General features: G+C 40.8%; 1 protein-coding gene across 1 annotated transcript; it reads right to left on the bottom strand.

Annotated features, from left to right (window-relative positions):
* Window positions 1-11,566: 11,566 nt before the first annotated feature.
* LOC132804068 (disease resistance protein Roq1-like) lies at window positions 11,567-12,069 on the bottom strand. The gene is made up of 2 exons (XM_060817970.1): window positions 11,891-12,069; window positions 11,567-11,762 (listed from the first exon to the last, which is right to left on the bottom strand). The coding sequence occupies exons 1-2, from the start codon at window positions 12,067-12,069 to the stop codon at window positions 11,567-11,569; spliced, it is 375 nt and encodes a 124-aa protein (XP_060673953.1).
* Between the last annotated feature and the right edge of the window lie 1,092 nt (window positions 12,070-13,161).

Below are 13,161 nucleotides of genomic sequence, written 5' to 3' on the forward strand. Positions count from 1 at the left end.
ATCAAATCTCATAATATTCCATGGGCATATTTTATAAAAATTGAAATCACCAACATGAGCAAATATTTTCCTTGAGATATTTGAAAATCAAATCGTGCCCAATTTACTATTAAAACCACACCAATTTCAAAATCCTCAAAACCATAAAATAATTTCACATGGCATAATTTTGTAAAATGCACATTTTCTTAAATCCAATAAATTCACAATAAATCAAATAAATATTTGGCACATAGAAATTAAATTCCAAATATTTAAATCACACATAATATGCACCAATTAAATTCCCAAAATTATTTTGAAGGTGGGTCACTCACCTTAAGCGTGTATCTCAATCAAGATCTTCCGTAGGATCGACTCCGCTACTCGCACGTGCACCTAAACATCCACAGTACACCAAACCACAAATATTAATATTTTATTCGGGTAATTCCCAAATGGGTACCCGGGGAGCGAACACCAAACGATATCTAAAATTTACGAATTATATACCGAATCGAAGCTCGAGTGATGGTGATCACAGATTCGGTCTTAATTTCCGGTGATCGGACCCGACGGGGTCGGAATCTCGCCGGAAAGCTTTTCGGGTTTCGGTTCCGCAATTCTCCCAAACCGTCGCAAATTGGCAGAAATGGATGCCGGATTCGGGTTCAGGAGGTCGAACACAGTGGACTGGAGCCTGCCGGGAAAAACTCGCCGCCGATCTTCGAACGTCCGATCCGGGCGCATCCGGCGGCCGATCGCCGTGACAATTTGAGGTTTTGCCAGAAATGGGGAGGGGAATATTGCTGGCCGGTGCATGTACAGTAATTCGGCCGGAAAATTTGAAAAATTCCGACCCGGTCGGACTCTCTCTCTCTTTCTCTCTCCTCTCTCTCTTCCCCGAGAATTTTATCAAATAAAAACCACCGTGTGACACTGTTCATGCCACGTGGACCAATCAGAAGCTGACACATGGTGTCACTGTGCACTTAAGCCAGATATAATAAAATAATACGGTATCCGGTGAATTTCAAACGTCCATAACTTTTTAACCAAACGTCCGATTTAAGCGTGCCGCTAGTCTATCAACTCGTATCGACGAGTACTTTACAACCATACAAGAGTCAACACAAAATTACACCACAAGAAAAGTCAACTCCGGCACCTTTTGGACTGTTTGCACTTCGACTTGTTTCGCCCATAACTTTCAAACCGTAGCTCCATTTTCGACGTGCTACTTGTCTACGAACTCAGGGCGTCATGCACTTCGCCACAGTACCCTGGTCAACTCGAAATTCCAACTGGAGCAAAAAGTCAACTTTTGACCAGCTCGGTCAACGTGCACGGATTCCGGTGCGATTTGGGACGGGGTGTTACAACCTTCCCCCCTTACAAAAATTTCGTCCTCAAAATTTCCGCACGTCACTGGAACAGATACGGGTACTGCTCATGCATCTGCGCTTCGGGCTCCCATGTTGCTTCCTCGACTAAGTGGTTCCGCCATAAGACTTTAACTAGAGGAATAGTCTTGTTGCGTAGCGTCCGTTCCTCACGATCCAAAATCTGTACTGGCTGCTCCACATACGAAAGATCTTCCCTTAACTCTATGTCCGGACTCTCGAGTACGTGCGAAGGGTCTGCAATATACTTCCGTAGCATCGACACATGAAACACGTTGTGTACTCGAGCTAACTCTTCCGGTAATGCCAACCTATACGCCACAGGGCCAATCCTCTCCGTAACCTCGTAAGGCCCAATATAACGAGGACCCAACTTACCTCGTCGACCAAAACGTACTACTCCTTTCCATGGAGATAACTTTAGGAATACCCAATCTCCTACCTCGAATTCCAAGTCCTTTCTACACACATCGGTGTAACTCTTCTGTCGATCTTGGGCAACCTTCAATCGATCCCTAATGATCTTCACCTTGTCCAAGGTCATCCTTAAATACTCAGATCCGACCGCATTATTCGTTGCAAGGAGTCTCTCTTCTCCTACCTCACTCCAACACAAAGGTGTCCGACACTGCCTCCCATATAAAGCTTCATACGGGGACATCCCAATGCTCGCCTGATAACTGTTGTTGTAGACAAACTCTATCAATGGTAGTTGTTCATCCCAGCTACCGCGAAATTGCATAATGCAAGGCCTTAGCATGTCTTCTAATGTCTGAATTGTACGCTCTGCTTGTCCATCAGATTGCGGGTGAAAAGCGGTGCTGTAATTAAGTCTTGCTCCTAATGCATCAACCAACTTCCGCCATAGTCGTGAAGTAAAATGCGGATCTCGATCGGAGACGATGGCTAATGATACTCCATAAAGACTTACAATGCGTTGCACGAACAACTGGGCTAACTTCTCGGGTGAAAAACGTTCTCGTACCGGTAGGAAGTGTGCCGACTTGGTGAGACGATCGATGATTACCCAAATGTCGCCGTACCTTCTAGGTGTGGAAGGAAGCTTGAATACGAAGTCCATGTTGAGTTCTTCCCACTTCCACACGGGAATCAGTAAGGATTGGAGTAGTCCCGAAGGCTTCTGTCTTTCTGCCTTCACCTGTTGACAAATCAAACACTTTGATATGAAGTCTGCCACTTCTCTCTTCATACCAATCCACCAATAATACTTAATAAGCGTTCGGTACATCTTGGTACTCCCAGGATGCATCGCATACATCGAGCTATGCGCCTCCTCTAAAATCTCCTTCTTGAGTCCTGGGATATCCGGAACGCAAAGTCGTCCTTTATACACGAGGGCTCCATCCCTCCTTATGGAGAATTCCGGATCAAGACCTTCTTGTACCTTGCCCTTAATTGTCCTCAACTTAGGATCTTCCATTTGGGTCTCTACTATACGATCCACCAACACCGATCGTACCTGGAAAGTAGCCATAAGAACTCCTGAAGGATGCATATGCATTAACACCCCCATCTTCTTCAACTCCACCATGGGAGGTAGTTGGATGACTTGGATGTGAGCAAGGGATCCACTAGCCTTCCTACTCAAAGCATCTGCCACTACATTCGCCTTGCCTGGGTGATAATCAATCACACAGTCATAATCCTTTAACAACTCCATCCATCTCTTCTGCCTCATATTTAACTCCTTCTGAGTGAAAATATACTTGAGGCTTTTGTGGTCGGTGTAAACTTGGCATGTGGCCCCATACAAGTAGTGTCTCCACTTCTTTAGAGCAAAGACTACCGCCGCCAATTCTAAGTCGTGCGTAGGGTAATTCTGTTCGTGCTGCTTCAATTGCCGTAATGCGTACGCTACCACCCTTTGATTCTGCATTAGCACGCAACCCAACCCTTGATGGGATGCATCACAATAGACTTCAAAACCTTCATTCCCATCAGGTAAAGTTAAAACAGGTGCGGATGTCAACTTTTGCTTCAACTCCTGAAAACTCTGTTCGCACCTGTCTGTCCAACTAAATTCAACACTCTTTCGGGTTAAATTATGAAACGGCCCGGCAATCCTTGAAAACCCTTCAATAAAATGTCAGTAGTAACCCGCTAATCCAAGAAAACTTCGTACTTCCCTTATAGTGGTAGGGCGCTCCCAACTCAACACTGCCTTCACCTTATCGGGGTCCACATAGATGCCTTCGGCCGACACGATATGTCCGAGAAAACCCACTTGATTCAACCAGAATTCACACTTGTCGAACTTAGCATATAGCTGATGCTGCCTTAGAGTTTGGAGCACTCTCTTCAAATGCCTCACGTGCTCTTCTTGGCTCCTTGAATAGATCAGAATGTCATCGATAAATACAATGACAAAATGATCCAAGTACGGATGAAACACCCTATTCATCAAGTCCATAAAAGCTGCTGGGGCATTGGTGAGTCCGAACGACATCACTAGGAATTCATAATGTCCGTACCTCATCCTAAAGGCAGTCTTAGGGATGTCCGACTCTCGGATTCTTAACTGATGGTATCCCAATCTCAAGTCGATCTTGGAGAACACCTTGGCACCTTGGAGTTGGTCAAATAGATCATCTATCCTTGGCAACGGGTAGCGATTAGGGATGGTGATCTTATTAAGTTGTCGGTAGTCTATACACAGCCTTAGACTACCATCCTTCTTCTTTACAAACAAAACTGGAGCTCCCCACGGTGATATACTTGGTCTGATAAACCCCTTATCTACCAAATCTTGCAATTGGACCTTTAGCTCCCTTAACTCCGCTGGAGCCATCCGATACGGTGGTAGAGAAATAGGCACGGTGCCTGGAATTAATTCAATGGGAAAGTCAACTTCCCTTTCCGAAGGCAATCCTGGTAACTCCTTAGGAAACACATCCGGAAAATCCCTCACAATGGGCATGTCTTCCACCCTGACCCCACTTACTCGGGTATCTATCACATGAGCCAAATACCCTTGGCAACCTTTATTCAGTAGCTTCTTGGCAGTAAGGGTAGATATCAACCTCGGTAAGGGCCTCCCAACTCCCCCACGGAATACTACTTCTGGAAACCCTGGCCTCCTGAATGTAACTTCCTTGCTGAAACAATCTACAGATGCATGGTTCCTTGCCAACCAATCCATGCCCAAAATTACATCAAGTCCGGATAGATCCAACAGGATCAAGTCCGCCTCCATCACTTGATCTTCGATGCAGAAGAAACATTCCTTGATTAACTGGCTAGGCCACAAGGATTCTCCTGCAGGAGTGGCTATCTCTACTAGACATCCTAAAGGAGTAGGGGTCATACCGACCCGAGTGACGAATTCCTTGGAGATGAATGAATGTGTTGCTCCCGGGTCTATAAGTACCAGTGCATCATTACCGAATATATTCAATGTACCTGTCACCACGTCCGGTGTAGCTAGGGCCTCCTGCTGCGTCATCGCAAACACTCGACCCTGACCCGTCTGCTGGGGCCTCCGTCCTCTACCCCTGCTCTGCCCAATAGGCTGTGGGACTGATCCCGATGAACCTCCTACTGCATAACTCCCTCGGGAACTCTGACCCCGCGATCCACTGGCCTGTTGTGATGGTGGGCTCGCCCTTAACACTCCCGTCTCTCCATAAGGGCAATTCCTCTTAATATGTCCCGCCTGTCCACACTGAAAGCACACACCCTCATACTGGAAAATCCCATGGTGTGCTCTATTGCAACGTCTGCAGAATGGCTTGGGGCTAAACCCAGAGCGCTGATATGAACTTGTGCCGCCGCTAATGGAATGGCGCGCGGGTTGGGGCATACGATAACCGCCTGTCCTCTGAAATCTGCCTCGTGGGCTGAACCCTTCACTGTCTGAGCCTGAACTATGGCTCTTCTTCGCTGCCCCCTGTCGAGGTACCCCGCTATACGAACCTTCGAATGATCTGCGCCTCGAGGGTCTATGTATCTCTGCCTGTCTCTCTAGCTCGAGCGCTGCATCCCTGGCGGACTGATAAGTGGGGTGTACTGATCCAGAAAGGGTGTAGCCGATGCTCTTGTTCAATCCGTCTATGAACCTCACCTTTTTCGCGTGATCGTCGGGAATCAGGTGCATGCAGAATTCTGATAGTTCCCGGAACCTCCTCTCGTACTCGGTCACTATCATGTTCCCCTGTCGCAGTTCCTCGAACTCTCTCCTTCTTGCCTCACAGTAGGCAGGAGGACAAAACTCAGTAGAGAAGGCAATCTTGAACTGATCCCACGTATGCCTTCTGCGAGTCTTCTCTATTTGCCACCACTTCCGGGCGTCTCCCTCTAACATGAACCCAGAAATCCTCACCATATCTTCATCGGGGCACTGCATCCCCTCTTCCAAGATTTTCTCCATGCTGGATAGCCACTTCAAGGCTGCAGCTGGGCCTTGGCTTCCATCGAACTCCACGGCTCCTAAACGTCGAGCCTGATCCACGGATCGATTACTAGAGCTTGAACCCCCTAAGGCTCTAGTTAGCTGAGAGACCAGATTTCTAAGGCTCGATCGACTCCCGGAACTCTCAGCCAAGCGTTCCTGAGTTCTACGTGTGTCCCGCCGACTCATCGTAGTAGATTCTGAGGAAACAAACAAGAGTTTAGAAACAGGGACACTTAAGCACGATTACAAAAAGGAAGGAATTTACGGATGGGCTGTACAGTAATGCATAGTCCCTTAGGATTACAAGAACCTATGCTCTGATACCAACTGTCAGGACCCGTCCAAAGTTCCCCACCGGAACCCTAGACAAGCCCTGATCCCAGGGAAACCCTACCGGACCCTCCTATGGAAAATCCGGCAGAACCTCCACTAAGGGATGGACTTACCACAAAATTACCTGCACTGAAAACGCACTTCTATAATTGTCCCCTTATTCCTCCCACAGTGCTACAAGTTGGTTCCACAATTTTCAGCACTTCAAAATAAATACAGTAATCCAGTGCAAAATAAATACATAGTGTCCCATACAGTATACAGAGCTTTATGAAGTACTACTAAGTATAGAATACAGCAAGAGTGAAAGAAATATTACAACTGCAATAAAGAAGAACAGGGTACAGCACGAACTAAAACAGCGAGGAAGATTAGGTCCGCTCCGAATAAACACCGACAACCTGGTACCTAAAGGAACGGAATTTAAGAGTATGAGATGCTAATCATCTCAGTGAGTGACCCTATCTAATATACAATATAATACCACGATAATACAGTAGATAGATAATAATTAATTGAAAAATAATAATTTCTCTCAAAACCCTTACAATTCTCTCAGTTGGAAAAGTTCCCCTTTTAAAACATTTTCACAAAACCCTTTGTTCATATTCCCCAAAAACCAAGACATTAAATAAATATCGAAAACGGTAATAATTATATTTTTAATTCCAATACAGCTTTAAAACATTTTATTTTAAAAACATAGTTCCGAAAATCAGTTGATGCACCCACTATATACCAGTGACGCCAACAGTACCCAGCGTCCCAAGGTACCGCCAGACAGGAGGTTATAGAAAGAAACCGGCATACGGTCGCGTGGCGTCCCACTGCGCCGCTGCTAACCTGGTGTCCCGGCCATGGAGGGGTGGCCACCCTCATCCGATGGCAACCACAGGACAACCTCATAATATCACCTGCGCGCTACTCACACCCACCTACGCGCTAATCATAACCGTGTGCACACTAACCATATCACATATAAACAGAACACCAGTACGTGCACGGTGCATCTAAAAATCATAAAATCCACATATTTAAATTATATAACAAATTTCACATTTTGCATAAACACAGCGGGTATATTCCATCCGCTTGAACCGGGAAATTCTCCACAATTCCTTTATAATCAATACCATAAATTCCATGATTTTCAAATCCACCAACTCCCAAATCCACCAATTCAAATATTCACATTTTCCCAATATCACAAATAATTCTCGAAATATAATAATCAAATCTCATAATATTCCATGGGCATATTTTATAAAAATTGAAATCACCAACATGAGCAAATATTTTCCTTGAAATATTTGAAAATCAAATCGTGCCCAATTTACTATTAAAACCACACCAATTTCAAAATCCTCAAAACCATAAAATAATTTCACATGGCATAATTTTGTAAAATGCACATTTTCTTAAATCCAATAAATTCACAATAAATCAAATAAATATTTGGCACATAAAAATTAAATTCCAAATATTTAAATCACACATAATATGCACCAATTAAATTCCCAAAATTAATTTGAAGGTGGGTCACTCACCTTAAGCACGTATCTCAATCAAGATCCTCCATAGGATCGACTCCGCTACTCGCACGTGCACCTAAACATCCACAGTACACCAAACCACAAATATTAATATTTTATTCGGGTAATTCCCAAATGGGTACCCGGGGAGCGAACACCAAACGATATCTAAAATTTATGAATTATATACCGAATCGAAGCTCGAGTGATGGTGATCACAGATTCGGTCTTAATTTTCGGTGATCGGACCCGACGGGGTCGGAATCTCGCCGGAAAGCTTTTCGTGTTTCGGATCCGCAATTCTCACAAACCGTCACAAATTGGTGGAAACGGATGCCGGATTCGGGTTCAGGAGGTCGAACACAGTGGACTGGAGCCTGCCAAGAAATTGGGTACTCGCCGGAACAGTACTTTCCGGCGAGCCGCCGCGATCACCGGCAACCGTCGCCGGCGGCGGCGCGTGCGGTGGCCGTTGGCTGTGATTTTTTGTAGAATTGTAGATCATGGGGAGAGCAATCCAACGGGACCGGCAGTGAAGCAAATGGAGGCCGGACGGCAGAGAAATCACGGTTTGAAGTTTTTCGGCCCCTCGCCGGAAAACGCTTCGATCCCGGCGCGTCGGTGGTCCGATGGCCGTGAAACTTGGTTGGTCGGCCGGACTTGAGGAGAGGATGAAGGGTGTCAGGCGCGTGTGGCCAGAAAATGGCCGGAAGTGGGTCGATTGGCGGTGGCCGGCGGTGGAGGGAAAAACTCGCCGCCGATCTTCGAACGTCCGATCCGGGCGCGTCCGGCGGCCGATCGCCGTGAAAATTTGCGGTTTTGCCAGAAATGGGGAGGGGAATCTTGCTGGCCGGTGTGTGTACAGTAATACGGCCAGAAAATTTGAAAAATTCCGACGCCGGTCGGACTCTCTCTCTTTCTCTCTCCTCTCTCTCTTTCTCTCTCTTCCCCGAGAATTTTTTCAAATAAAAACCACCGTGTGACACTGTTCATGCCACATGGACCAATCAGAAGTTGACACATGGCATCACTGTGCACTTAAGCCAGATATAATAAAATAATACGGTATCCGGCGAATTTCAAACGTCCATAACTTTTTAACCAAACGTCCGATTTAAGCGTGCCACTAGTCTATGAACTCGTATCGACGAGTACTTTACAACCATACAAGAGTCAACACAAAATTACACCACAAGAAAAAGTCAACTCCGGCACCTTTTGGACTGTTTGCACTTCGACTTGTTTCGCTCATAACTTTCAAACCGTAGCTCCGTTTTCGATGTGCTACTAGTCTACGAACTCAGGGCGTCATGCAGTTCGCCATGGTACCCTCGTCAACTCGAAATTTTAACTAGAACAAAAAGTCAACTTTTGACTCGCTCGGTCAACGTGCACGGATTCCGGTGCGATTTGGGACGGGGTATTACAGTTTTCTTGAGTGTGTAGAAGGTCCTGGGTTCAATTCTTAGCACGGGCCTATTTTGATTTTATTTGGCGATGCATTTGTTGAAAAATGCATTGCCTGTTCATCTATTTGGCAACGCATTCTTTAAATAATGCGTCGTCTAATACTATATTAGATAGTTTTTATTGTATTATTACATCCAAGTCATTTGGCCTGGTGGTGGGGTGATTTATTGAGTGTGTAGGAGGTCTTGGATTCAATTTTTATTAAGGTCCTATTTTGATTTTATTTTTTTATGGGTTTCTAAATGTTTAAACAAAAAAATTGAAAAAAAAAAAAAGAAAAGGCAAAGCATTTATTGAAGAATGTGCGTCCTGTTAACTATATAAAAAAAAAAGCTCAGTTTTGGTGCTCTAATATTTTTACTGGTTATTTGTTGTTGAAATAAAGTTAGATGTATTAAAAAAAACAAAAAAAAAAAAAGGTGAGGAGAGAACAGGTGACGCAAATTCTAAATAGTGCGTCGCTTATTAACTATATTAAAAAAAAAAAAAAAGCTCAGTTTTGGCGCTCTAATATTTTTACTGGTTATTTGTTGTTAAAATAAAATTAGATTTATTAAAAGAACTAAAAAAAAAAAGGTGAGGAAAGAACAGGCGACATACAATCTAAATAGTGCATCGCCTGTTAACTATATATTAAAAAAAAAAAACAGCTCAATTTTGGCGCACTAATATTTTTACTGGTTATTTATTATTGAAATAAAATTAGATTAATTAGAAGATGTAAAAAAAAAATTTGAAGAGAGAACGGGCGACGCAAAATCTTATTGGTGCGTCGCCTGTTAACTATATATATATATAAAAAAAAAATAGCTCAGTTTTTGTGCACTAATATTTTTACTAGTTATTTATTATTGAAATAAAATTAGATTAATTAAAAGATCTAAAAAAAAAAAGTGAAGAGAGAACAGGCAATGCACAATCTTATTGGTGCGTCGCCTGTTACACATATAACCAAAAAAGAAAAAAAAAGAATCAGCTCAATTATGTTGCTCTAATATTTTTATGGGTTATTTGTTGTTCAATTAAAATTAGATTAATTAAAAGAACTAAAAAAAAATGGGAGGAGAGAACAAGCGACGCACAATCTATAAAGTGCATCGCCTGTTAACTATATATATAAAAAAAATAAAAATAAAAAATAAAAAGCTCGTTTTTGTGAGTTTAATATTTTTACTGGTTATTTGTTGTTGAAATAAAATTAGATTGTTTAAAAAAACTAAAAACAATTAAAAAATAAAGAGAACAGAATAGGCGACACATAATCTAATTAGTACGTCACCTATAACATATATAATAAAAAATAAATAAAAAACAGCTCAGTTATGTTACTCTAATATTTTTACTGCTATAAAATTAGATTGATTAAAAAAAACTAAAAAAGAAAAAAAAAAGAAAAAAAGAAGGTAGGAGTGAATAAGCGACGCACAATCTAAATAGTGCATCGCCTGTTAACTATATATTTAAAAAAAATTTCAGTTTTGTTACTCTAATATTTTTACTAGTTATTTATTGTTGAAATAAAACTAGATTGTTTAAAAGAACTTAAAAAAAATTAAAAAGTAAAGGGAAATAACAGGCAATGCACAATCTAAATAATGCGTCGCCTGTTACCTCTATTAAAAAAAACAAAAAACAAAAAATAAAAAATAAAAAAACCAGCTCAGTTATGTTGCTCTAATATTTTTATTGGTTATTTGTAGTTGAAATAAAATACTACTATTTAAGAGATTTGCAAAAATAAGCTATACAAGAAAAATTATATAATTGAACAACAACCTTGTACAATTAAATTTTATTACTATGTAAACATAAATTAGTGGTTGGTATTCATTTTTCATGAGTAGCATTTAAACGTACAATACAAATCAGATGAAATATACACGCAGTATTAATGGTGACTCTGGTCAGCCCCACATTCAGCGACCTTTAACAGATGTGTCGCGTATTTTTTGTGTTTAGCAACCTTTTGAGGTCGATAATTTTTGAATGCATCGTATATTTATTGAATTTTTACTGACGCATTAATCTCAGAGTCGCGGTTTTGTTTTTTCAGATCCGTTTGTTTCGTAGCGTCGCTAAGTGAGTGTCGCTAGATATCAATTTTCGCGTAGTTATATATATATATATATATATATATATATATATGTGTGTGTGTGTGTATAAAGAAGAAAAAACAAAACCATGGATTTTAGTATGAACTTCTACAGATTTTGTTCTCAAATTTACAGATTGATAGATAATCAGCAAGCAAAGAAAAGATTAAAAAAAAAAAATGCAATGAACGATAGAAAAGTGTACGGATATCTTGGATTGAATATTTTATAATTGGGACAATAATTAATGAAATGATGATGTGCAAATTCTTTTATGCAAGGCTGTTGAGAAAAAAAAAATTACCGAGTAAGCTTTAATTTAATAATTAAGATATAACACTTAATTTACCTGAAATCCTTTGAATCCAACCCACACAGATTGGACGCTTCAGTTACAGCAGCTCTCCATTGATTCACCTTGTCCATTCTGTCCATGAAACGGTTTTCAAGCTGAGCAAATGCAGCACCATAACTCCCATTCTTTTTCGTACAACTGATGGATCTATGTCGTAAAAGATTGGCGTAACCTGCCCTCTCGTTTCTTGCATTCAAGTATGTGCACCAATTCATTCAAACACCATGTAGACGAAGCATAGTTTTCCGAGAAAATGATCACCGAAATCTTGGATTCCTCGATAGTTTTGTGAAGCGTGGGTGAAATTTCATCACCTCTCAAGTTCATGATCATCCATGAAAGTTAAGATCTGCTTTGCAGATACAGCTCCATAAGGATAACTAGCAAATGTATTGCGATCCTCACCTCTGAAACTCAGAAACACATCGTATTTTTCTTGAATCTCATGCTTTTCTTCATGGGATATTGCCGAAGAATTAGAAGAAAAAACCATTATTTACAATTTAACCTGCAAGCAAAACAACCGAGTAAAAAGTAATTAATCGACGAAAACAAAATTTTTCCAATTAGCTAGCTTTTGAACGTATAAGCTACTTTCAGAAATGACAACCAAACTTCGAACTCTCTAACTCTCTGCGAAGAAAGTTAAGCAAGATTTTTTTTTTTTTTTTTTTTTTTTTGGGGCTAAAGTGAAGGAAGATTTCTCTTCCCGGTATAAATATATACAATTGCACTGTAAAGTATAAACTACATCAACCATACACTACACGACACGTTGACTGGGTCAGGTAGCTGTGATTATAATAATAAACTGAAAAGTGGAGCCCACTGCAGCAAGAGTCTCTCATAATGCTTTTTTAAAAGCATCTTTAAAGTTAAAATGTTTTTTCAACATGTCAGCACGTGATGAAGAAAAAAGAATGTTAATTAACAATTATTTTAAAGTTGTATGTTTATATACAGCCGTGGAATTTGTCTCGATTTGGGGCGTTTAGAGGATAATAGTGCCGCTTTGTTTCTTAATGCTCTTTTTCCTATGCGACGCGTGAAAAATCACGTCAAAAAAGAAAAAGTATACTAAAAAAAAAAAAAAAAAGAGACTTATTTTAAATGTCAAAAAAATAAAAATTAAATTAAATTTTGTCGGTAATATGAGTTTTTTTTTTTTAATTACTATTTACTGAGTATGGTTGATTAATTTGGATGCAAAGGTTGTTGTAAGTTTTGTCTTCTCTTACCGGACACGTGGGCTCATATATGATGTTGTTAGTGTAATATCATTTTTGTTGCTGTCATAAGTTGCTTTGTAATGATTAGTTATTGTATTTTCAGTTTTTTATAAAAATATTGTTGTATTAGGTAGTTAAAGTATGACTTATTTTTTGGCAATATGATTACTGTAGTAGTAGGTAAAAATAAGGTGGTTTACTGTTTCTGAAAACTTATGCTTATATGTTATGTCCAAAATGAACGAGGGTGGTTTAGCCACACCAGTTTAAGCTTCTTTCTCTTTCGTTTTTGCTGTGTTTTTTGTTCTAAAAAATCCTACAAATGGTATCAGAGCTCTAATGATCTTAGTGGGCCT

The sequence above is a fragment of the Ziziphus jujuba genome, chromosome 6 (genome assembly GCF_031755915.1).
Source record: "Ziziphus jujuba cultivar Dongzao chromosome 6, ASM3175591v1".
Classification (NCBI taxonomy): Eukaryota; Viridiplantae; Streptophyta; class Magnoliopsida; order Rosales; family Rhamnaceae; genus Ziziphus; species Ziziphus jujuba.